We start from the raw sequence: 23,470 nt of genomic DNA, 5'->3' as shown, positions 1-23,470 counted from the left end.
ATCCTCTTGTTCTATGGACTGCTCGTCCGTCAGTATGTTGTCTCTCATATCTACTCCCAGTACATCACGCCTAGTTGGTCTTACATCCAGAACATTGGCGCATACAAACAATAGTACCACTCAGAATTGGCTGGATCTCGGAGCCGCCCGTATCTCGTACCTCCGGATTTTGAGTCACGTCCCCCAAGACGCCGTGCATCCGTTACTGATGCGTCACGTCTCTTAACAGGCAGGCCTCGCGAGTGCACGCTGACCATCGCCAACCGCCGCAACGCGTGTGCTTGCATTAGGAGTATATCTCTTTCAGAAGCCGTCGGTCTCCTTGAGCCTAGCTATATATAAAAATGCCGCAAGGCGCTATATCAAGTAGCCTAAGGCGGACTACCGCTGGAGTTTCACGATATAATTCATTTATGCCTCCCATCTCGGCGACTCTAGCGCATAACGGGGACGTGGCACAAGTCGCGCGTACTCCACAATTTCAGAGAGGCTTACTCATAAACATCGTCGCGGATATCGGACTCTCAGACTGCAATTGAGAGCACCCTCAGGTGTATGACGATGGTGTTGAAAAATGACAACCCGCTTCGCAAAATGTGCGGGCTGAGACATCGCGCAAGGCTCACAGAGTTGTCCGGCTAGTGAACGCAAATCTTGGGTGCTCTCGCGAAGCTGCTGTTATGGAGCAAGCTCCTTCTATTGGACAAGGAGGTGCGCGCGACGACCGCGAGTGCGATTGTGCGCGTCCTGTTGGTCATGAGACGTGACGAAGTTGTAACGAATGCACGGCGTCTTGGGGGACGTGACTCAGAATCCGGAGGTACGAGATACGGGCGGCTCCGAGATCCAGCCAATTCTGAGCGGTACTAATGCATAACACTTGTAATGCAAGTACAAGTGCCTAATTACTTTACAATCACCTTTGTTCGCATTTTTGGCGGTATATACGTTGATCAGGGTGAGTGACAACAAATTCAGGCAATATTCGTGGCAGCTTCAGTGGCATTGGCACTTTGCCCACATTTCCGTACAAGAGTCGGCACCCCACCTTGTTGCGTAGGAGTCGGAATATAGCTTAGACAATCCCGGTAAACCACCCAAACAATCTAACATACAAATCATTGTGGACTACAGCTGAGGGAAGCGAAGTCGCTAGGATGCACAGGGAACTGGAAGAAGGCCTCCATCTAATGCTCTTGAGCACTCGCAGATAGCTCTGAAGTTGATCCTTTGCCGTACAGCTCAAGAAGCCCAGCAAGCTCTTTGTACAGCGTAGCAGCCAGTTCAAGCTTTTCGGGTAGAAACTGTCATTATCGCATGATCGTGAGCATGAATGTACTCCAAAACAATCCTCGCATGTGTTGACAGCCCTTACCTGAGTTATCGGGGCGTCGGGACCCACAGTAAGTTCCAAGTAAGTCTTGAGATGCTGCATGTCTCCACGGATCTGCGAAATATTCAATGAACCATTCACGGGGTCCCTTCTGTGAGTTACCTTCTGCCAGATGTCCGCAATGATGTCGACTTGTTCACGAAGCTGCTTGACATCTTCCTTGGTTTTCTCTAGGTTGGTTAACTTCTTTAGAACGTCGTTCTCTGACATCAGCATCTCCTTCTTCGATTCCCACTCTTTGGCCTCGTCCCTGACACCTACGATCCCTATATCAGCGGTGCTTCGATATAGCATATCGGTGAAGACATACACGATCTCTCCCTTATAATTTTGAAGTATTCTACGCTAGACCCCGCCGCAGCAAACATAGATGTCTGTGAGTAAAGTATCATATCAGAAATTGGAGACATAGGAGGTGAATGGAACTTCAAACCACAGCCGTCACCACAGCAGCAGGAGATAGAGTGAGCACTGCGAATCCGACAGCGACCGCCCCCACGGACAGCGAAGACATGCATGCCAGACCTGTCTTTCTTGCCTGAATTGGAACCAATCGGCTCTCAATGTGTATTGCAGTACTTCTGCAAGTCGGACACACCTGTTGTGACAAGCTTTGACAATATGCGATTAGTGAAGTGTACAATCGTTAAAGAGGTTCACCTACTCCTGCACCTGCAGACTGAGTTTGTTGCAGTGGGCCTTCGCTTCAGTCAGCTCCGCAGTGACACTTCCTGTGACATCCTCCACCGTGTCATCGATATCGCTACAAAAGTCGCCAAGGTCATCAGCGAGTGCACTAAAGCCGCTCTTGTTCTCGAGGGCGCCAGCTTCATGCTTGTCCAAGGTCTGTGATTAAGATTGAAAGATCAGTATGAAGCTAAGCCCCATTTTGCAGACCGCAGGCACCTCTAATAGGCTTTGTAGTTCCACTCGAAGCGATTCGTATCTCGATTCGTCGGTCTTTGTGAGGAGTCCAGTGCTATACACTATACGCCGCGTGAATATTGCTGTCATGGTTGCATAAGTTATGGAGCTTACTCTGCAAGAATCCCGCAGCCTTGACGGCGTCTTCATGGCTTTTGTCCATCAAAACATTGAATCGCTTTGAGAACCGTTAGATTGCACACAAGCGAGTAGACTACTGGTATAGCAACGTTACCTTCTGAAGTTCTTTCCACTGCTGAGAAAGCTCGTGCTTGTTCTCCCTCCTAACGTGTTCCCTTTCAAAGCGCCGGAGGTCTTCATACACCTGTCGGAAACCATACTTGATAATCGAAACCTTCTCCCTCAAGTTGAGGAGCTCTCCATGCACATGCTTCTTGACGGCAGGCGAACTGATGACCTCGTTGAATTGCTTGAGCTCTTTGTTCTCGGCCTGGATGCTGAGCGTCCCATAACTGAAGTCGTCCTTTGCAGCAATGGTCTCGATCGGAGAGGTGGGAGACATGCTGATATCCAGAGGTTAGAGAGAAGACCAGACGATGTCGATGATCTCTTGCTCGAATGTGCTCTTATCTACTACTGGGGCACGTACGCCCCGGAACCTTCCATAACTCACTGACATTCCCGTAAGAGGCACCTCCGGAGAGCACTATTGGATGGAGCTCCCTCATCATATCATCAGATGTCCACAAGGTGCCGTACAGCAACGGTTGGTGGACATCTTGTGGATGAGTCAAACCACAGCGAGACAGGCTCATTCCCACCTCGTGTCAGATTGCGCCACAAAACCACAGAAGGATGACTACGTGGTGGCCAAAGCCACGTTCAGAGACACGTTCGTTTGCTACGTGAGTCAATATTCTCAAGGTGAAAGAAGGGAGCTCCTTAGTTTGTACAGCCCTACTGAGTATGGGAGGAACACGGTTGCAATACCGGACCACAGTGCCTATAAATTGTTTCATTACAGGGACGGGGGCAGCGCTACAGCAGTTAATGCGCAATGAATAGAAGTTATGTGCCGTAAACACGCACCACACGCACCTATATGAGCCACCATGCGTGATGAGGTGTTGTCCCGCGCACTCGGTCACCTCGTACCGAAACCTTTATATGGAAGTTGAAGCCCATCCTCATGATGTCGACTCATTAGAACCTTTCCGCCTGCTACCGATCTCTTCAATATAAGTGCCCAGAACTCAAGCCGTTCAGTTTTGGGTACACAGGCCCCTACCTGCAGGTAGACTCATTCTCCAACGTCACTATTACACATTCTCAACGATGGTATTTAGACTGCTACGGGTGCGCTATACTCCCTCAACACTACCAACACAATGTCCACCCAAGTCCTCCCCGAGTTGTCTCAAAACACCCGTATCCTGACCACATCCGCGAAAGAAACCCGTCGTGCGTTCGTTGACAATCAAGCGAAAGTCCGTCGCATTGATAATGCCGCACAAACTGCTTTTCTGGAGAGGTGGAAAGGGATCTACAACGTGCGTATTCCTGAAACATGCACATCTCCAAGTCTAAAGTCTCACATATATCAAAGGACTATCAGAGGCTCGTCGGAACGTCTGAGACAGGCGCAACCGAATTGGCTGCCACCATAAGACGTGAGTAGGCACGTTGTGAGGCAAACACGGTACTCATGAATGCACATCTGGTCAGATTATGTAACTGTACAGAGCAAGAGCCCCACCATCAATGACGACCTTATACAGGAACTCGGCACACTCAATAAGGTTTGTGACTGGCGGAATAGGATAGAATGTTGGGGCCCTGATGGATGCATGTCCGTCGTCGCAGAGACTGCCCTCCCTAGATTTGGACCAGACTACGAGTTTCACAGCGCTTCAAGCGAGCCTCACTACTCTCGGTGAGGACATCGCTACCGCCATGGATTCTGGAGATAGCGAGAATCAGTCTAGGCTGAGTGCAGTACATTCGGAGGTCATGACCCTGCAACGGCAGCTGCAAGAGTGCGTCCCATCAACTCTGAAACTCGCCAGACAATGGTGCGATTATGTCTCATCGTTTTTCCACACTACTAGCTTACAGAAGGTAAGACGTTCACTATACATTACCGCGACCCGCCTCACTTCGTGCTTGCAGTCGAGAAGAGATCAAGAAGAGCGAAAGAGGAAGACCACTACCTTTACGAGTCTCTTCACACGCTACCTGTCAGAACCTGGACAGAATACGCAGCAAGATAGAGGTATTCTCGCTGCATCCGAGGCAGCAATCAGGTTTAGAGCAGGGGGGATAAACAACCAGGAGAGACAGCTCCAAAGTAAGTGTCTTTCCAGAATCGAGGCACACATTAATGACCGGTAGGAGTGCACTCACTTAGGCGAGCTCGAGGTCGCTCGAGCAAGGCTCAATCAATCTGGACCTGCTGTTGACGATCGGACCCGCGAAGCAGCGGAGACCGCTTTGGCCGCTGTGCGTGGTATCCAGTCGAATCTAAAAACCATGAGAGAACACCTCAGAAGCATGTTCTCCGAAACGGTCGCAAAGGTATGTGTACCTCGGCTGACCGATGTGAGAACGTCATAACATGGAATTGATGTCACTACGTAGCTCTCCACCGAATTGCAGAATCACCTCTCTGCACTACAGAACTACAAAGCCAACCCATCCCAAGTAAGTTCATACCGGGTGAAAATTACGAGCGTACGTTGCAGACCCTGAGAACGTTCCCTACTAGGAGAATCAGCTGGCTCTCCGCAATGCCGAACAACGATTCACATCATCCACTATGACTTGGAAAGACAGAGCCACGATTCTGTCAGACGAGTATGCCACGGCAAGGAAGTAGACTTACTACGTACTAGAGCATGCAGACGTCCCGTCAGAGCTCATCCTGTTGTGTCGAGAGTACCAAATTCTTGTACTGGTTATTTGAGGACGACTGGGGTCTTATTCGATGTTGAGTGTTCATGAACGGTTTTTGATCTAGGGGATGGCACAGTAGAGGAAACGTTGTGCTTTAGGCGGCGAACGATGACTTGGATGTAAGCCCTAGCGGCGCCGGCCTGTCCGTTGGTCACGTGGCTAACAATGAACGAACCACGCTTTGCGAAACCGCAAAGCGCAACTTGCATGACACGCTTTGCGTGCAGCGATCTTGGGCCAACCCAACACTGCCAATTGTCATAGCCAAATGTGAGGTACGTAAGGGATTCAGAACTGAGTGTCATCCCCGGGCCTAGCGTGAGGCAGTGACTCGTTGTCATTCTCGTCATTCGCTAATTGACACAACCGCTAGAATTAGTGAGTATGCGAAGTAAACGGTCGCCTATCGCCACATCCTCAATCATAAAATGCGTCGGTGGGTCGCCATATCTTCGATGGCAACTGAGTAATGGTCCATGCGCCGCAGTGTCGAACTCCTTTTGATGCGCTATTTTCGTCACCTGTCTTTTCACGAAAAGCATGGCCATATACAATCCGTCTTCGTTCATCGTCCTGGACGCTATAAGCTCGATCTTTATATCGCAGCCATAGACATCCCGAGACCTCGTCCAACCAATTGCAGTTCTCGCGTCTGCGCCGGCCGATCGATACGAGCGAGCGACGCCGACGACGTCATATCGATCCCGCACCCTCAGCCCGCCCCTCGCGACAAATTTCCGGACCTTGCAATGTTGTACCAGGCCGTGCGCAAGGTACGTCAAAAATATCCATGGCGTCCACTGTCCACGAGCACCTTTTCCGCTGCCCTAGTCCGTGCGAGACCTGTTCGCGAACCAGGGCGAGCGGAATTTGGCCTGTCCTCGAGATCACTACTCCGGCCAGACGACTCCGAATAGACTGGAAACGTCGAGCTCCGTCCGTCCGCACTCGGACCTTCACCGCCAGCGCAAGGAGGAAGCCTCCCGAGCTTCTCTCGCACACACAATTGCAACGCACGAAATTTTCCTGGTTCCCCTGCACAAGTCACAGGTTGAGCCCGCAGCGCTACCTGAAAAAAACCTCAGGAATGATGACGCTGGTCGCACACGTTCCTCGGTCGTGATTATCGTCCATCGCGATCTCTCGTACATGACTCGCCGGTCAACGGCGATGTCGACGTCGATGCCGGGGAAGGAGGAGGAGGACCAGCCGAGCCGACCTCCGCGCGAGCTGCCGGCGCCCCTTGCGGTCCATCGGGCGTCGGCCGCAGCGTCGGCGACAAGCGGCAAGCACTCGTGAAGTCCCCAGACGCGCCAGCTCGCGCGTCGAGAAGCAGGAAGCGCCATGTATCAGTGCGCGTCCACGCCCCGCGCTCGCGCTCGTATGTACAGAGCGCTTCGCGCCCTCTTCAGCGACACGCCCTCCCGAGCGGACAGGTCGCAAGGAATGCGAAGGCGGACGACGCTTCCAGTACTGGGTCACAGCCGCCCCACGCCCGCCGCCGCGTCGCGGGAGGCACGCGCGCCCAGCTGCCTGATGACGATAGCGGCTCCTCGCGCCCCTCCCGCGCGCGAGCAGCTCTGCAAGGAAGTACTCTCGTCGCAAGGGGCCAGCGCGGGGAGGGCCCCAGCGGCCAATCGCGCCGCGCGCGTGCGTCTGGGAGATGGTCGGATGGCGCGTTGCGTCCTCAATACTACTAGGACTATCAATCCCGGTACTTACTGGTACTTACTAGCGATGCCGTCGCACGATGCGCATCAGAATCAGAACTGCTTACCACATGCCCGGCGGGCACACTGTCCCGTAGTCTGACACACCGGGGCGTGCATCACAATGTCAATCACCTCGAGGCGTGCGTGGAGACCGTCTACGGCTCCAAGTATACCTGCCCAATCGCTGTCGCACACGGCGCACCCAGTACATATCGTGCCAGAGGCAATAACACAACAATCGCATTGGAGCGTCGGGACGCGTGCATACAAGGGGGGGGGAGGACTGGTAGCGCGCGCGAGCTCGTGCAAGCGAGAGAAGTAGCGAGCGAGTGAGGGGGATGTCGGGGTCGTTAAGAGCACCGCGGGATGCTCGGTCAGTAAGTGATAGAAGAATTTACACCGAAATAGCGAGGGAGGTATGCGAGGGTATGTCGAACGTGTTGGGGTCGGGGGACATGGAGGAACGGACCGGAAGGCGTGGCGTGGCGAACGGGGGTGGGGAGCGAAGCGAGCGCACGATGGGGCGCTCTTAACCGAAAGACACGGGCGCGAGCACAGACGCAGACACAGAGCGGGCACGGACGCGGGCACGAACGTAAGGGTCGTCATGGATTGCGGGGGAATATGGGTAATGGTAATGCGTGAGGAACACGATGATGGGAGAGAAATTGCAAGGCGCGCGACGCGCAATAAAAAGAGAATTGCGGGAGAACAGAATGAACATGAACAACGATAGGAAGTCGTCAAATAGTGTGGTTGTGGTACAGTGGGAATAATGGCACTACGAGCGAGGTAGTAGTAGTCAAATCCAGTGAATTCTCTTCTCTTTTCGGTCCGTCACGATGCGGGAACACGCTGCGGCAGCTATACACAACACCAGCCGACGGCCATCGCCTCCAACGATGGGAAGGGTCCGGCTCAGCGGTGTGAAGGGGAGTATGGGGGGTGCGGACGGAACAACGAACGAACGAGACAGCCGTCCACGAGGCCAAGGCTAGAACCCACCAAGGCATCCCGAATCCTCCAGCCTGGCGTTCGCCTCGGCCAAGCTCTTGTACCGGGCTAGCCGCGCGGCCCGCTCCTGCTCCTTGCGCTCCCTGCTCCGTTCCCGATGATCCTTGCGGTCCCGGTCGTCGCGATGTCTACTCCTGCGCTCGCGCTCCGGGCTTGCCGGAACGCCCATGGCGGTGGACGGCGACGTGGGCATGTAGGTGGCGGTCGAGCTCGGGACGGGATATGAGGCTGCGGCCGTGTTTGAGCCGGGGACGGGTATTGATTGGGGACGGGGCTTGCGGCGGTGAGTGGGAGAGGAGGGAGAGCGGGGACGAACGGGAGAGGTCGGCCCGTAGGTGGAGCTACTTGGATTTGACAAGCTCGAAGGGGTGTAGTACTGAGAACTTGACGGGGAATGTGAGGGCGAGATGGAGGGGGAGGCGTGATGAGGGCGGACGCGGGGTGAGGGCGGGTGAGGGAGGAAGGAGAGGGCGGCGGTTGAGGGGGCGTTGGTGCCTGCGAGCGAGAGGTTGACGAACGACTGCTCGAGGGACATCTTGGCATACGCGGAGGAAGCTGTGGTGGAAGAGATTGAGCAACCGAGTAACCGAGATTCAGGCGGCAAGCGCGATAAGACGAATGGTTAGGGATGAAAAGAAGCTCACCGTGGTACAACTCGGGAGGAGGGCTGGCTATTCCGTCGCTCTCTTCTGAGGACTCGGAAGAGGAGAGGTCAGGAACGAGGGCGGGGAGAGGGTGGAAATTGTCGCGGGGGCTCTGCCTTGGGGTGGGGTCGTCGTCGTGGGGGCGTTCGTCGACGGCCCTAGGGTGTAGATGCTTTCCACGAACGGGGCTGAGGCTAGAACGCTTACTGCGACGGGGATTTGAGAGAGAGGGGTCCTCGGGAGCGTAGGTGCGGCCCGGGCAGCCACGGGCTGGGAGGGCACAGCGGTTGGGCTGGACGACGATGGGGGTCCTGTCGTAGGGGATGGCACTGCCGAGGGTGTGTGCGAGGGAGGGCTGAGGAGGAAAGCGTACGAGCGGGGAGAGGATGGAGGGGTCGATTGCGAGGAGGGTGGATGGCTCGTCCTGGGGGGAGGGGAGGGGATGGGGGGCGGAGGACCGCTTGAGACAGGGACGAGGGCAGGGGCTGTAGGAGGGAGGCATTGTGGTCGGTGTCGAGAGAAGGGTTGAGTGGGCAGAAAGGGCTGCTTGTAGCTGCCTGTAGCTGCCTGCGGATTGGCGGGAGCTGGTGCTAGCAGCGGAGGGCCATGGCAGGCGTATCTATATGGCAGCGAAAGAAAAGGACGAGAAGAGAGATGCGTCCCGGCGCCTGCTTTGTCTCTCGCCCAAACAAGGCAACCCAGGGCTCCGGGAGGCGCCTGTGCCACCCGGGCCAGGATTGCCTGATTGTGCCCGCTTCCTGGCAGTCGTCCGGACCCTCAGATCGCCGTCTCGCCGGCTTCCCAAAGCTTCAATACTTGCAGCAGATCAAGATCTCTCCTGCCTTCCTCCGGTCCATCCTCCGATTCCTACCATGCCCTCTCTCCCTCCGCCCTTCTCCCCGCCTCCTCCAGCCCGAGCGCGCACCGACTGACGGCGACCGACGCCCCGCCGCCGAGCCCTTGTCTACCGGCACCGCCATCATCCTGTGCGCGTCCCCCAGAGTGCCACTCCTCCCACCCATCAATGTGACATTCCCGGTCCTGTACTTCCTATCAATCCCATACCTATCCTTCTCTTCCCCGCGTCAGGTATGAAAACAATCGACTGTCGCTGAGATGCTAGTGCCAGCTTGGTCATCCCCTTTCTTCACCTCTTCCAACTCCGTCATTCCCGCCTCGAGGCGGCCCATACGCACCATTGACCACCTGACGCCGACCACCTCGCTCACGCCATTCGCCCATGGCCATCGATCGCCCGCTATCTCTCATTGCGCTCTTTCATTCCGACCCTCGCTTAACGCACTCTTTCAACAATGCTATCCGCCTCGCCGTCACCCTTTGCCAGAACTGGCATGCAACGTTGCGACGCTAACAGAGCTCCTTCTTTCCTCCCTTTCTGCTTTTCCCATCTTCCCCTCCTCGCGCCATCCCACACGCCTTTCTGCGCTCATCGTCGCCTCCCGTCTCTCATCGACATCTGGAAATCTGGTCTCGTCCTGACGCCCATCTCCTGCTGCAATCTTGCTCGCTCTCTGCGCTTACTTTCTAAAGCTTACCGCTCTCTCCCGAGCGCACTCCCCCACCTTCTCCCGCTAGACCGTCCAAACGGCGATCCCAAGACCCGTCCGCGACCGCAGCCAAACTTCGAGGCAACGCCGCGCGCGGCCTTCTAAGTACGCGTTTGCCTTTCTCGTCGCCCACGCCCGAATACCTGAGCCTCTCGCCCCGATCTGGAAACCTGCGTCCCGCACACTCGCCTCTTCCAGTCTCTCTGTGATACTCACCGTTGTATATCTCGACGTTTTCCCGTCGGCATCTCAATCGACAGCATCCGCAGACGCAAGTTCCTACCGATGCCGTACACGCGAGTCCATGCCCTGCTCAGCCGGGTCCCACGCGTATCTGTGTCTCTATCGCCGTGGCTATCGCGCTACTGGCACCTTCGAGCGCGTCCCAGCTCCTCCCATGTCGCTCTCGCTCACGCTTCGCGTGGCCGGTGATCTCACGCGCGAAGTTTGCGTTGCCCTCGCTATCTCCTTTGTGCTGCCCGATTGGCCTGCCGCCCGCCGGTGCCTTGCGAGCAATACGTCCGCGACACAAGCAGCTATCAGCCTCCACCCGGAGCTAGCTGCAGACTCGGTGGACGACGAGGTCTGCTGGTCTCCTGTCGGCACGTTCAGCTGATGTCATTCCCACAGGTTTGTCGTGCCCAGCGCACTTTTTTCCCGGAACATTGCGGACGAGGTGAACAGGAAGGGTGAAGGTGACGATAGCGCTAGCGCATCACAATCGCACTCGCCAATCTTTGCTCGCTCGCGCTCGCGCTCCTCGCATGCGCATTGTGTCGACGTCATCGCTCGCTCAGTACTAGCGTTCCGCAGATCACGGTAGTAGCGAACTCCAATTGGCCATGCCCTGCAGCGCGTCTTGTGAGCACCGAGGACGCGGTCGGCGAAATTGGGTGTGCTAAACATACGCTGTGTTCGTCGTATTCCTGTGTAGGTTCGTGCCCAATCCAGCTCCGTTTTCACATCCTCGCGTCCAAAGAGCAACCCACCATGCCAAAACGCCTCCGCGCATGTTCCGCCTCATCGATAGCTCTGAAACTCTCTTCAGTCCTGCGTGCTGCAGCCGGAGCATCAGGGCACTATCAAGCATCGACGCTCAGGCTATGGCTGTGGCTACTGCCTCGACCCGCCCCGCCCGGCTTCCCCTGTGCTGAATACAGATTCGCACACGCGATAGCGGCGATCCTGGTCCATCACGCACGGCTCGCGGCTGGTCCTCGGTGGTCCCAACCTCGTGTGTGTATCCTCCACCCTAAACATACGCCCGACGCGTGTTCGTGTCCGCCCCCTTCATATCCCCTCCAGCCGGTCCCGTGCCCCCAGTTCTCCCGATCGTACCGCTCCGCGGGGACCCGACGCTCCCACACTCATGATACGCCTGCGCACAGCTGCAGCTGATTTCCTATCTTCCTACCGCGCGGGCTTCTGCGGGGAACGCGTCCTAGCGCTAGGACCTCCCCGGGGTCAGATGACCCTCGCCCCTGCGAGGATGGCTGCTTCGCAGGGTGGGAGAAGTCGACGTTTAGGCTCGCAGATGCTCTCGCTGCTCAGGCCCGGTGGTGCGTGCTTCCTGCCCGTGTATGGGCGCCACCACGACGGTTGGTGGGGGGGCTTGGCAGGGTCCGTGCTACGATACGGTACGGCGGCGGAGTCCGCCGCTGCTGGACGTTCATCCTCGTTCATTGCATTGTCCCGGACGATCACGCCGTCGAACAGTGCTTACTGGCGCTGCGCGAAGGTTTCATATCGTACGGGACAGATGATGGCGAACGGCGCGGGACACCCGCAGGGAAGGCAGCCAGGTGGGTGTAATTCCGGTCGCCCGTCTACTGACCGCCGCTCCACTCGGTAGCACGGCCGGCGCGACTGCGGTTAGCGCTAGCCTTTTGTGTCCTCTTTTGTGGCCGTGGCCGAAAAAAAAATCTCTGTGCGATTAGCAGGATCCGTGGGACGAACACAAATCCGAACTCGTGGGGCGCGCGCATGATGTGCTAGGATGTGGAGCGGGGTATGTTTTGGCGGCCTCGCGAGAGAGGAAGGTTGCAGGTTGCAGTGACGACGTGCGAGACAAGACAACAGGCCGTTGAGGTCTGATTCGCCGATCAGTATCCAGTTCTCACTGGGCTGCTATCCCACTCCATACGAGAACAGAAGGCGGACGAGATGGAGATGAAGATGGCCATCCTTACTCCGCCACCTCGTGGTTCGTATATCCTGATCCCGAACGCGCAACTGTGCGCAGGAGCCCCCGGATCCCAATTGGTAGCCCTACTGCTATCGACGACGATAGGTTACCAAGATGTAGTGGGCCCGTTGGCCATATCCATCTTAGCTCGCCCGCGAAGGGCCGACCCCGCCCCGCAGCGCCGCAATCATTCCCCCTGCCGGAGTCTTGTGCGACTCGATCTGCTGAACGTCCGTCGCTTGCGCTCCATCTGCGCTGGCGTTATGAGCACCTGCTGACCTGTCGAATTTTGAATACAAAGCCTGGTCTCTGTCCCCGTCATACCCGACTTGTCTAGGGAGGTCTCGCCAGCGCCTGCGTGGTGGGATACAAAGTTGAGGCTCTTCGGAGGAGGTGCCGGTCCCCCGCGCTTGCAGGCCTGATCGTGCGTTCGTTGAGTGGTCACCTGCTCGTCCATACACCTTACCACGATCACTACGGGACATGCATCGGCATGCGAGCCGTGCGTGCGGTGTGTACGTGGGTTTGGGCTTGGTGGGTCCGAGCTCATGTGTGTTTCTCGCGTGCGGGTGCAGTCGTTGTTAGTGCTGCAGAGCGTTGTATGTGGGCAATTACTTCCCTTCAACTTCGCAATGCCACCCCTTCGGTACCCCGCCATTCCAACACGCAATAGGACTATTTCGCCACATTGTTTCACGTGTGCCTAGATTCGCGCGGCGGCTTGCGCAGAACGCGAGACACCCACGAATGGCAGCTTAAGCGCGCGTCTGGGCTGACGCCACATACACACACCGGTTCATTCGCCCGAACTCGCCGTTCTCCTGCCTTCGCTCCTGCTGGATCTGTCGCCGCTTCCCATGTCTCGCCCCCCCAGACCCTGTGCGCCGACCTATCGTGTGGCCGACGAGAATGAATGCCGATCTGTTTGATGGCTTACCCCGCACGAGATCGCCCTCGACGAGATCCCGGCGTTCCGAACAGAACGCCTAGGGGCTCGCTCGACAGGGCGACAGGGTCTTACCCCGCACTCGCACAATTGGGGATGGAACTCTGCTCTGCTGTACGTACGTACGTTGTGGGCTCGCCATGCTCACGTCGCTGTGCTCTCTTGGCTCTGCCCCGCACTTCCGGACGCTAGCTCGTTATGGCACACGACGTGTCAAAGCCGGACGGCGCGCGAGCTTCGGAGGGGCCGTCGTTACGAACGGACGAACGCGAAGCGGCGGCCTATTTGTCAGAGCAGATACAGACGACAGATCGACCGCCGCGGTGCGTTGACGTTGGGGGCAGCGTTCAGAGTTCGTATCCGCGCGTCCGCGCTCCGACCGCGCGGTCGGTCCTGCTCGACCGGTCGCTGTCTAGGCTCGCTGCACCCCCGAGCGCGACGTCCCTCGCGGCCTCCCGGGTGCGTCCGTGGCCCGGCCGAGCTCGAGTTCGTCGCACGGACGCAAGGTTACGGTTCAATACGGATACGAGTGTCTCGCGCGAGAGTGCGTATCCAGCCTCCGATGTCCCGAGGCACATACAGCCCCCGAGCCTGGACGTGGCGGCTCGGAGGCGTGCGCCCGCGCTTGCTCCGCGCAGGGCGCAACAGCCGGGTTCTGCAGGGACGACGCTCCGCCCGCCTCCGCACGATGCTCGCTGGATGGCACGCTCGATCGTCCGTCGTGGACGAAGGTTTGATGATCGTTCGTCCAGCACAACGTTGTACGGAGGGAGGTCATCTGCACCCTCTCTCCGCCCGTGCTTCCCACGCGCATTGCGAGTGTATGGCATGGGGACCCTCATCGTAGGCTGCGAGCGTGTGTCAGCTCCTCATCTGCTGGTGCATCTTCGAGGGTGTCGTGCCGGTTATGGACCCGGCGGCGTGCAGCTCGCGGATGTCGGGACGGGTTCATTGAGTGAGGCGCGCTGATGACATCAGTGCCTGCGAGCGAGCTTGGCGTTGCTGTGCGCCTGCTCTTCGGGCTCCACTCTCTGAGCTTCGAACCGCCGAGAGTTCTCTCAGTCTACGGCACGCTGCGGTGCACCCGAAGCCGGGACTGGGTGCACATTGCCCAGCTGCGGCACTCGAGCTTCAGCTGCTGCCTCTTCCGCGCTTCTTGGCTGGACTGGGCTGAACGCGGCTCCCCGAATCGAACCTGCCGCTGATAACTCATGTTCACTTCTGACGATGACAGCGACAGAGCTCAAACCCAAGCTTCAATCTGTAGCTTGAACGGTTCCTCTTCATCTCCGAGCGGAACGGCGCGGTACCCGGTTTCTCTAATGCTTGGCATCGCTGCTCTTGGTACTCCTCGATCTTCTTCTGACGGCACTGTCTTGTGGATGTCACTCTGCATGTCGAGCCAAGCGGGTGGGGTCACGAAGTCGGACCGTACACTCGCGACTTCCACGCTCGCAGAGGACGGCTTTAGAGCTCGACTTCTCATCTCATCAGTACTCCACAACGCCTCGCTTCGTCCATTCCCGGAAAGGACAACCCTCCACGCGCCCGATTACACGGCGAGCGTAGCACTGCTGACAGACATTGATTCGGTCGAAACGATCGATTCTGCGCTCTCGACCGGGAACTCAAACTGGCACGCCGCCGCGGAGGTCCGACTGCATCCATTGATCCTCGCAAGACCGGCGAGCGCAGCCGTGCTCTTGGCGGCGACGCGACAGAAACGAACCCACCTGCTCGAACGCGACGCGCTCTCCTGCTGAGACGCGGTCAGCTGCCCGGCGCGCGCGCACGACGCGTACAAGACGTCCAGGGGGCTCGGACCGGGCCTCCTTCCCCGACCTTCCCATATCGGAGGCGCGGGCACCGCGCCCGCCTGCTCGTCCGCTTTTGGCTGTGCGTCTTGGCGCGTCGGGTGCCCTGTCCCGAAGCCTGTTTGACAGGCCTCCCGCAGAGTGCTCTGGGCGTATCCAACGACGTCTGTCGTGTTTCGCAGCGCGTCAACGGTGGACTGCTTGGCGCGGCACCCTCCTTCGTCTCCGGCTCTCCCGCGGTACTCAGCGACCTGCGGCGAGCACGCAGCGCTCTGGGCCTGCACCGGTATCAGCGATGCATGCGCCGTCGGCTGTCGAACGTACCGGACACACAAGCTCGCTGCTTCTCTGTCGATACCTTGCGTACGTGGATTCGACAGTCGTACGACAAGCCAACGGCTGCTGCAGCAGCCTTGAACGCGATTGGCTACATGCAAACTGGTCGGTCGCGCGCCTGGTGACCGTATGGCCTGTAGCTCAGTCCCCACGGCGATGCGAGGGACGACAAGCTTGGCACCGCTGCTTCTGTGCAAGATGAGCGTGTCTCAATCCGACGCCTCGTAGACCTTTCGTCCAGCGTCGGGCATGGCAAGCTTACGTCCGGCCTGTCCCCCTGGCCTCCTTTGGATCATCCAATATCTCTTCAGCACGTCTTCTCCTAGATAGTGGCAAGTCCATCTCCGTCGTTGCCCTCCGCACGTGCTGAACAAACGTTCTGACAGGAGGGCAGACGTCGCAAATGCGATACCCTGCCTGTCCTGATGTCGTGCTTTACGTAGATCCCCTCCACGCGGTATACTCTCCCTGCCCACGATCTGCCTCCCGATGCGCCCTCCTCGTGGTGTCCGCGGCCACGCCTCGCGCGACGGTAGGCTGCAGCACTGCAAGATAGGCTCGCGCGCCGCCACATCTCGTATGCGTATGTGCGGCCTTGCCCCTGACGGACGGGCCCCTCTTCGCCCGAGCGCGTGTTATGGCCGATGGGCTGTTGGTGCGACCGCCGTGCTTCGCCGCCGAGTCTCGCGCGAACTCGCGGAGGACGATGAGTCAGACACGCCTTCTCGTGTGCGGCTGCTTACTCTCGCGCCCTCCGCGAGTCCGGTCTCTCGTGTGTCGACTGCGCGTAGTCCGCACGCGATTATAAGGTAACGGTAAAGACGTTTCTTTCTTTCCCGCCGTCCTGCGCCGCTGACAGCTATCGCGCAGACGCAGGAGGCGCCTCGGGCGGACCCCCGTCCAAGTATATCGTACTTACGTCTCCTTGCGCGTGTGCCGGACAAGTGCCTCGCTTAGACGCAGCGCGATGCCCGATTCCGCGCGCAGGCCGACGGTTGACTCTATCCACGCCAGCCCTGTGTACAACTCAGAATCGGGCAGACCAGCGCGCGCGCGCGCGCCACCGCGGCTTCGCGGAAATTGGATCTCCATTCACACGATCAGCACTCACGGATGCTGTGTTTCCTCCGAGGCGACGGTTGACACAAGCGTGGGCCTCAGACGCGCGCTACCTGCTAAGCAACTGAAACCCGCTTGTTGCGAGATGCGTTCACACTGAGCGCGTACAGGCCTGCGGCATCGACATTGCAGCTAAAGTTAGTTACCAGCGCGCGCGGTCGCTCAGGCTCCAGGTCGCCCGATCGACCATGCGCACGCAGTGTGCTGGCTGCTCGCGACTCGCTCGCTGTCAGCGGAGGGCGAGACCGTTGGTCTCGCGACGGGCTTCGCACGCGCCTCGTGTCGAAGGGCTGCTGCAGCACTGGCACACCGCTCGGCGACGCATGCAAATTTCCGGCCATCTGGGCTCCTGCCGTACTGCAGTCTGGATGAACGGATGGGCACCTCGGTTCTCCTCGCGTACCCGTGTATGCCCTGGAATCGTCAGACGTGCGCGTTTCCGTTCGTCTGTCGTTGAGCTGTGCTGCGCTACGCTCGCTGCCTTGACCTCCGCTTTGGCAGGTGCGCTCATGCGGGAACTGGTTGCGGGTCCATATGATTCTATATCTGCTTACGACATCCTGCAGTGGTCAACTTCCTGCGTACGCTTACGCCTCATGTGCGGCTATGGCTTCGCTCGCGTAGGAGGAGATATCGTCGGCCTCATAAAGGAAAGGCAAACTCTCGTGGCTACTATGTATACCACGAACTGCCGGCACGCAAGCTGGGAGTTCGATGGATACTTCTATCCTTACGTTCCTGGATGGGAGTCAAAGCTCTTCCCCTGTACCCTTTCCTACCGAATTCCAGAGATCATCTCTCTTCCGAGTCTGCACTCAGTCGAAAGGAGCCCTTGGCATGTGGACGTATGTACGTATCCTTCTCGCGACTTTTTTTGATTGTGCGTCTGGCCACACCCTCGCTCACCTCCACTCGGCGCCACGCCCTGCAATCCCCCCGGTGCATAGGTCGTTTCGGACTCAGTCTAGCGCGGGATTTCTCCATCATCATCTCAGACAAGATGCGCAGTCCTCCGTCCGCCGGCCTGCACTCACAATCATGACGCCGTCATCGCGCAATTATCTGTCAACCTGTCTTCTATGCGCGTTTTCATGCGACCTGTTCCTCGCTCGAGTGCAACCAAGCCGTGTTCGCGTAGATGTTCCCAACTGCTCGCACTACCTCTCTAGCGCCAGCCACAATTGTGCCTTTTTGGGACCCTCCATGCACGGCGCCTGCGGGAGGCACGAGGCACGCTGCCGGCAGTACAGTACTCACTTATCTATGCGTGGTCAACGCCTTTCCGTCGTCTTCCAGTCCGCACGGCCGCGTGGATCAGATTCAATGAACTGAGGTCCGCATCATCATGATTCCCGGTGCGTCCAGCCTTCGACCGTCTCTTCGACACACGCCTCGCTCCTCTCTCAATCGGACGCTATGTCATCCAGACCATGTACCTCAGCCGTGTTGGCCAGCCCAAGGGAGCCTCTCGCATGTTCTAGTCATCTCATCTGAGCCCGTCGGCAAATCCACGGCGTCGCTCTCGTAAGTTCAGCTGCAACTCTCTGCCGGGCTCACTCCGCGCACCGCCTCCATCTGTCTCCCACCTTGCACGCGATTGGTGGGATCAGTCTCGCTTCTCATGCGGAGGCACCCCGTCTTATGCTGCGGGACGACTGTTGGAGGAAGACGAGCCTCGTGGCTGCACTCCGTCGCACGGATCAGCTAAGCGCCCTCGGGATGCCCGTTTTTGAGCAGACGATCCCTTCTTGCCTCTATCCACGAGCGTGGTCGAGAGCGCTCTTGCTTGAGGCTGCTGTTGTGAGCGTGCTTCTACCGTCTTCTTTCCAGTCTGACCCTGAAACCAAACCGTGCTACCTTGCGGGTCTTGCGCTTCTAGTTGCAGCGTAAATCTCGACTATTTCGAGGGGCACAACTACAAGCTCGCGACAGGCAAACCTCTTTGGACGAACGCACATCATCCTGGAGGCTTTAGTCTGCCTGCCGAACGTTCAGCGGAGCGGAGGCGGATGAGACGCGATGAAGCCAGGATCGTACAGCTCCCGCCTCCGACGCTCTCGTAAGTTTCTGCACCGATCCTTCCTTTCGCGCCCGGCTAGTGCACATCCCCTCATCCGCTGACGTTTCTCCGAGTCCGACGACTCAGGACGCACAATGACATGCTCGTCGGCTGTGTAGCTCGCCGCGCCCGCGCGCTACCTGGCTCGAGGCGCGGTTTCCCTTCGATCTGCGGGATCGCGATGAACGTGCGCAACCACTCGGAGGCGCTTTGGCGGTGGATCCTCCGCTGCCGTGTACAGATCCCGCTCTAGGGAGACAGTGCACGATCAAACACGTTCGCCAGGCACTCATCAGCTTATGCATGACGAGGTTTCCACAGTACGGCCTTCCGAGCTTCCAAGACGCTCCCATCCATTGTCGCGACAGGTGAACGCGCGAGCTTCTCGGGCTTCGTGTCTCCCAGCGCTCTGGAGGAGGTTCCTTATCGTGAGCCGCGGTCGGCGCCGATGAGGTGAGTTCCCACTTCCCTATCGTTGTTCCAAATGATACGCCCGCTATCGGAGGATAGCTGATGGGCGCGAGGGCTTGGGCCTAAGCTTGCCCGAGCTCATGGCGCAAGTGGGGCAATCGCAGCTGGATACGTCATGTAGGCGAGTCGCATACGTGAACAGATGGGCTATTGCCTGCGAGCGCGGGGACAATGTCGATGCGAATGTGACAGCCATTCGCGCATGGGAAGACAGGCCTTGGCGAGAGCGCTGCGGGGGTACTGCGGCAGGGCAATCCCCCGCCCACCTGCAGCATTGCCATGAGGTTAGCAGCGATTCTGATGACGGTTGGGTGCGCGAAATTCGCGGTTCGCAGCTATACACGGCTCCGAGGGGAGAACTAACAACCACCTTGGGTGTGGCGTCGCGGCTAGTCATGTCTTCCGCGTCTCGAAGGGCCTTTTCCCGACGATGGCCGTCCAGTCAGGAGTTCGTTTGCGTTTGGTGGCGTAGTGCTCCTGACTTGATGTATGGCGAAGCATTGAAAGCCGCAGATATGGGACATCCGAGCATGGCTTCAGTGGGAACGTGTCCGGGTGTCCTAGTCTATGCCTACAATGTGTCCTGCAGCAGCCTGTGCGGAGGTGCTAATGTTAGATGGGCGTACTTCCCTGACGCAGGGCGGGAAGGCAGGCACAGGATGACGCAACTTGCATGTGCCCATGAGCTAGGCAACTCGATTTGCTCAGGGACCTTTCACGCGCTTGGACGGTTCTCTATCCGTCTCTATGGTCGGTTTGTCCCATGAATCATCGTGGTGAGCGAATCGAGTTGTTGGTCGTACTACATCCATGTTGCTTCAGACGCATAATATACCATCTGAAGAGCCGCTTCGATGCTATAGTTTGTTGCCATCGGCTACTACTGGCTCCTGTGCTAGCCATGGGCGTCTCCCTACATCTCTGTCAGTTCAAGCGCGACATCTGGAAAGCCGGCCCGAAGTCTCAAGTTCGAGGTCCCAGCCTCTCACCCTACAGCTCTCTGTCCATCTCACGCTACAAGTCCTTCATGAATGGCGCACACTAGGTTCGCCTCTCGCATACCTTTCCGGCATGCGGGGACCAGTGCTGGGATCAGAGCTGGGATCGTAATTCAACCTCGGAACGGAGTGTGCGCGTCCGGGAGCCTAGAGTTGTTCTCCGTCGCTGATCCTTCGGCTAGCGGAAGTGGTTTCCGCTGTAGCAATCCGGATCGTCGCTGTGCGCGACGCACTCCGTCGCTTCTTCCGCCGCACTTCCTGGCTTCCGCAGCGCAGACTGCCGAAGCTAACTCATTTAGAGGAACAGACAAAGTTTGAGGGTGTATGGGTACTCGGGACGTGTTGTTACGTCTCATATCCATGTCCCGTTTCTTCCGGACTTCGGCAGGACCCCCCATGTCTTGCCCTTGTGTACACATCAGGAGGGTCGGCTCTGGGCCTTTGAGTTGTGAGAATCGTCCGAAGTCGCGGAACCTTCGACATTGTTCCCCGGAGTGTCGTCCTCTGTAACAGTGCAGCTCGCTATGACGCTATGCGGTTTGTCCGGAACGACAGCACAAGCTAGAAGGCCGACATCTGATCCGGTACGTCCCTTATCTATCGCACACCGATGGCATGTGCGAGCTCGCGAATTACGGATGAACAGGACATCGATCTAGGAGTACAATAGCACTCCCAATGGCTCAGTACCATCATTTCAGGGATGCGCTGAGTAAGAGAATTCGAAGACGGCGTGGTATCGGCTTACTTGACTTACGCGGAACCCCAGCGGGACTATGCAAGCTTAGGATGCACAACGTGAAGATATCACAAGGTAACGCCTGCAACATAGAGCAATCGGCGTCGCGGATCAGCAGATAGTATGTGGTAGTGGCACACGAAACGCAACTACGTCACTAGGACCTGTTTGTAGACTCTGATAGGATAACTTTGCGACTGTCCCTCTTTGTCTCGATCACGTACTGGTGCCAACGTCCCTTGCTCCTGTTCTCCGAAAATCAACCATAAGAAGCTCGTTTCCGGTGTTTAAATCCTTCGTATTGGACAATGATTGAGGAAGAATGGGTTTCTGGTTGCATTTCTCAGTCGATTCGTGCGCGTTTTGCCCCTGTCTCATAAACTACTCCCATGATATCCATCATTCTCCACCGTGTTCCGCTCTTGTCATTTGCTTTTTCCTGCTGCTACACACGCCGCCATGTCAAGTATGGTCTCTGAGGGGATCAAAATGACCTTGCGGTCGTCAATTCATGCGCGGGTTATCTCGTCACATTCTTGCAGCGGTCTGCGCGCGCACTGACTCTGAGGGTCCGGAGTCTGTCTGAGTCTTGTTGGGAGGCATCTGGAATAAGTACAAACTACAGCAAGCACACCGCTCTCTTATGTTGCTCTTGAAGCTAGATGGGGAAACCAGTCACGCCATGGAGGCGAGATGGTAGTCGCACTGATCCAATGATTTCCTTCAGCAATTGCCGGTGGTAGTGAGCGCTGAGCGAGCGGTGGGTTGCTTAGGTGATCAGGATAGCCGCTGATGAGGTGTTGAGCGGTGGCGCTCCAAACTGACGACTCCCGAGACTGCCCTCCGACCTGAGTTGTCTCGGCGGTCGTGACATTCGCATCGCCAGCATCCCAGTCGACTTGCTCCTGATTACTATGTACTAAATCGTCGCGGACTACTTCATCTTCTTCGCGTACTCTTCCATCAAGATTCGCGCCTTTTGCTTCCAATCTCCAGATGATGACAGGACGCGCTGCTTGGCCGCACGGTTGGCGAGCTGGTTGGTCTGCGGCGTTCCGGGTCAATCCCGCACTCACTCAGGCTTGCTTGTCGCTCACCTGTGAGGGGTCCGCGCGGAGTCTTCGGAGGGTGCTCACATAGCTATTGGATTCTCTGGATAGCTGAGGACGTGGTCATAGCGTTGCTCGGTGAGTGCTTCAAGGTACACTCCCGTATATGCGGATAGACTTGAACGTACCATGTTCGTAACCTCCGAGAAGGTCTTCTGAAGGAGTTTGGACTCTTTCTCGACATTTGCTTTGATGCCTTCAATAGCTGTCGTCAATTCGTTGACGTTGAGGCTGGCGAACTCTTGCAAGGCAGACTTTGCAATATCCATGGTTGCTCTCATCGCATTGAGTTGCTTCCGGAGCTCCTCTGGAAATGGAACAAATCCCGCATTTGATGACAATGTCGGTCAACATAGACATCTGACACGGGAAAGATCACGCACCGATGCGAGCCACCTCTTCAAAATCTATACCTCCGATGACCCGTGGGCTCATTGGTGATTCCGTCTGTGCCGGAATGCGAGGCTGCTGGTTAGTATGCGTTGGCCGCATGCGTGATTGTTGGGCAGCGTCGAAGCTTGGTATCGGACTCCAAAACAACATCAGATTCTCCTCATTTTCTCTGATTGCTGCTTCTCGTTCGCTCCTTCCCTGCACGATACATCAATTTAGTATTCAAGGCCTCAGAAAGGAGCTGACGAGGCTACCTTCTCCTCTAGACTATATGGAAATTACGATGATAAGAACCACGCTGAAGACCTGAAAGCATGGATACTGACGTACCTTTCCAGTTCGTGTTGTAGGGACACAAGCCGAAGGCGGGGTCTCTCAATATCGTCTTCAAGTCGTTGCCGGAGGGCGCGTAGCACTGTATCGATACTCTGACTGAACGCATCGAGACGTGTCCCCAACGAACTGAAATCCTCTCTTCTACCGAAGCGAAGCTGCAACAATTTCTGTAGTCGGTCAGGGTCTTGACAGATTGTCGTAAATAGAACATCGGATGTGTACCGACTGACCTTGTTCAAGGCAGAGAGCTCATCGATTGTCTCGTCGACCTCAGCGGGATCGTTGGTCTCCTCTTGCAATGACAGGTAATCTGAAGACACACGTTAGCCATCTTAGGTACGGCAGAGCATGCTATTCACATTCAATGGTAGCGGCTAACTTCACTGCGGCTGCCTCCGACGTTTCACGGATTATGCAGTACTCCTATTCAAGGCGTCATGATTGCAGCCACAGACACTGTGACTGGCCCTCACCTCACGGAACATGTGCCATTGCTCCAGGAAGCTGGTATGTGCGACTTCATCAATGCGTCGGATTGTGCGCTGCTGGTCGAGCAGTAAACGATGGAGCTCTTCAGCAATGTCGCACAGGCTGCTGATCTCTACTGAAAGCTCAAAGGGCTTTCGGGTGGTCGTCGCCGTGCGATTAGTGTCCCTGTGCATGAGTATGAACATGAGCCCGGGAAAAGCTCTTTGAGAGGCTGTGGCGTGCATATTGGGCGTGTCGGAGTCTTGCCCTTCCCTTAGAGGGTCAAGATGTAGTCACGTTACTGCCCTGTTGCGCTGGCAGGTACATTG

At 57.2% G+C, this 23,470-nt stretch overlaps 9 protein-coding genes across 9 annotated transcripts; 3 read left to right on the top strand and 6 right to left on the bottom strand.

Annotated features, from left to right (window-relative positions):
- Positions 1 to 1,187: 1,187 nt before the first annotated feature.
- Positions 1,188 to 2,840, bottom strand: DICSQDRAFT_173031 (uncharacterized protein; the record flags this gene model as incomplete). The annotated part of the gene is made up of 10 exons (XM_007368824.1): positions 1,188 to 1,304; positions 1,376 to 1,447; positions 1,496 to 1,650; positions 1,704 to 1,767; positions 1,827 to 1,931; positions 1,992 to 2,004; positions 2,058 to 2,239; positions 2,300 to 2,379; positions 2,432 to 2,495; positions 2,553 to 2,840. 10 exons carry the CDS (start codon positions 2,838 to 2,840, stop codon positions 1,188 to 1,190), a joined length of 1,140 nt encoding a protein of 379 aa, XP_007368886.1.
- Positions 2,841 to 3,666: 826 nt separating this feature from the next.
- On the top strand, positions 3,667 to 5,097 carry DICSQDRAFT_162945 (uncharacterized protein; the record flags this gene model as incomplete). Its single annotated transcript, XM_007368823.1, has 9 exons — positions 3,667 to 3,828; positions 3,861 to 3,948; positions 4,004 to 4,077; positions 4,142 to 4,314; positions 4,387 to 4,396; positions 4,448 to 4,625; positions 4,686 to 4,852; positions 4,916 to 4,978; positions 5,020 to 5,097. 9 exons carry the CDS (start codon positions 3,667 to 3,669, stop codon positions 5,095 to 5,097), a joined length of 993 nt encoding a protein of 330 aa, XP_007368885.1.
- A 3,288-nt stretch (positions 5,098 to 8,385) lies between these two features.
- DICSQDRAFT_156820 (uncharacterized protein) lies at positions 8,386 to 9,102 on the bottom strand (the record flags this gene model as incomplete). The annotated part of the gene is made up of 2 exons (XM_007368822.1): positions 8,386 to 8,511; positions 8,601 to 9,102. Coding segments are annotated over 2 exons (627 nt in total), but the record flags the coding sequence as incomplete, so codon positions are not given.
- A 1,105-nt stretch (positions 9,103 to 10,207) lies between these two features.
- Positions 10,208 to 11,486, top strand: DICSQDRAFT_156819 (uncharacterized protein; the record flags this gene model as incomplete). The annotated part of the gene is made up of 2 exons (XM_007368821.1): positions 10,208 to 11,029; positions 11,103 to 11,486. Coding segments are annotated over exons 1-2 (402 nt in total), but the record flags the coding sequence as incomplete, so codon positions are not given.
- On the bottom strand, positions 11,467 to 13,219 carry DICSQDRAFT_156818 (uncharacterized protein). The gene has a single exon (XM_007368820.1). It carries the CDS (start codon positions 13,009 to 13,011, stop codon positions 12,541 to 12,543), a length of 471 nt encoding a protein of 156 aa, XP_007368882.1. The 5' UTR covers positions 13,012 to 13,219; the 3' UTR covers positions 11,467 to 12,540.
- A 770-nt stretch (positions 13,220 to 13,989) lies between these two features.
- On the top strand, positions 13,990 to 15,895 carry DICSQDRAFT_156817 (uncharacterized protein). The gene is made up of 2 exons (XM_007368819.1): positions 13,990 to 15,781; positions 15,836 to 15,895. Exon 1 carries the CDS (start codon positions 14,511 to 14,513, stop codon positions 15,060 to 15,062), a length of 552 nt encoding a protein of 183 aa, XP_007368881.1. The 5' UTR covers positions 13,990 to 14,510; the 3' UTR covers positions 15,063 to 15,781; positions 15,836 to 15,895.
- Positions 15,896 to 15,916: 21 nt separating this feature from the next.
- Positions 15,917 to 16,574, bottom strand: DICSQDRAFT_156816 (uncharacterized protein). Its single transcript, XM_007368818.1, has 2 exons — positions 16,321 to 16,574; positions 15,917 to 16,263 (listed from the first exon to the last, which is right to left on the bottom strand). Exon 1 carries the CDS (start codon positions 16,539 to 16,541, stop codon positions 16,365 to 16,367), a length of 177 nt encoding a protein of 58 aa, XP_007368880.1. The 5' UTR covers positions 16,542 to 16,574; the 3' UTR covers positions 15,917 to 16,263; positions 16,321 to 16,364.
- Positions 16,575 to 16,591: 17 nt separating this feature from the next.
- On the bottom strand, positions 16,592 to 17,679 carry DICSQDRAFT_156815 (uncharacterized protein). The gene has a single exon (XM_007368817.1). The coding sequence runs from the start codon at positions 16,907 to 16,909 to the stop codon at positions 16,625 to 16,627; it is 285 nt and encodes a 94-aa protein (XP_007368879.1). The 5' UTR covers positions 16,910 to 17,679; the 3' UTR covers positions 16,592 to 16,624.
- Positions 17,680 to 21,769: 4,090 nt separating this feature from the next.
- DICSQDRAFT_128920 (uncharacterized protein) lies at positions 21,770 to 23,386 on the bottom strand (the record flags this gene model as incomplete). The annotated part of the gene is made up of 9 exons (XM_007368816.1): positions 21,770 to 21,880; positions 21,933 to 21,995; positions 22,073 to 22,251; positions 22,328 to 22,351; positions 22,668 to 22,769; positions 22,801 to 22,828; positions 22,904 to 22,983; positions 23,033 to 23,096; positions 23,147 to 23,386. The coding sequence occupies 9 exons, from the start codon at positions 23,384 to 23,386 to the stop codon at positions 21,770 to 21,772; spliced, it is 891 nt and encodes a 296-aa protein (XP_007368878.1).
- Positions 23,387 to 23,470: the final 84 nt, after the last annotated feature.

This window comes from Dichomitus squalens, assembly GCF_000275845.1.
Source record: "Dichomitus squalens LYAD-421 SS1 unplaced genomic scaffold DICSQscaffold_40, whole genome shotgun sequence".
NCBI lineage: Eukaryota > Fungi > Basidiomycota > Agaricomycetes > Polyporales > Polyporaceae > Dichomitus > Dichomitus squalens.
This window is presented reverse-complemented; position numbering and strand designations above follow the sequence as displayed.

Bases quoted from the DNA above. Each gene is read 5' to 3' on its own strand.
- DICSQDRAFT_156817 (XM_007368819.1), top strand. From the start codon at position 14,511: ATGTTCACTTCTGACGATGACAGCGACAGAGCTCAAACCCAAGCTTCA.
- DICSQDRAFT_156818 (XM_007368820.1), bottom strand. From the start codon at position 13,011: ATGGCGGGGTACCGAAGGGGTGGCATTGCGAAGTTGAAGGGAAGTAAT.
- DICSQDRAFT_156815 (XM_007368817.1), bottom strand. From the start codon at position 16,909: ATGGCCGGAAATTTGCATGCGTCGCCGAGCGGTGTGCCAGTGCTGCAG.
- DICSQDRAFT_156816 (XM_007368818.1), bottom strand. From the start codon at position 16,541: ATGGAGATCCAATTTCCGCGAAGCCGCGGTGGCGCGCGCGCGCGCGCT.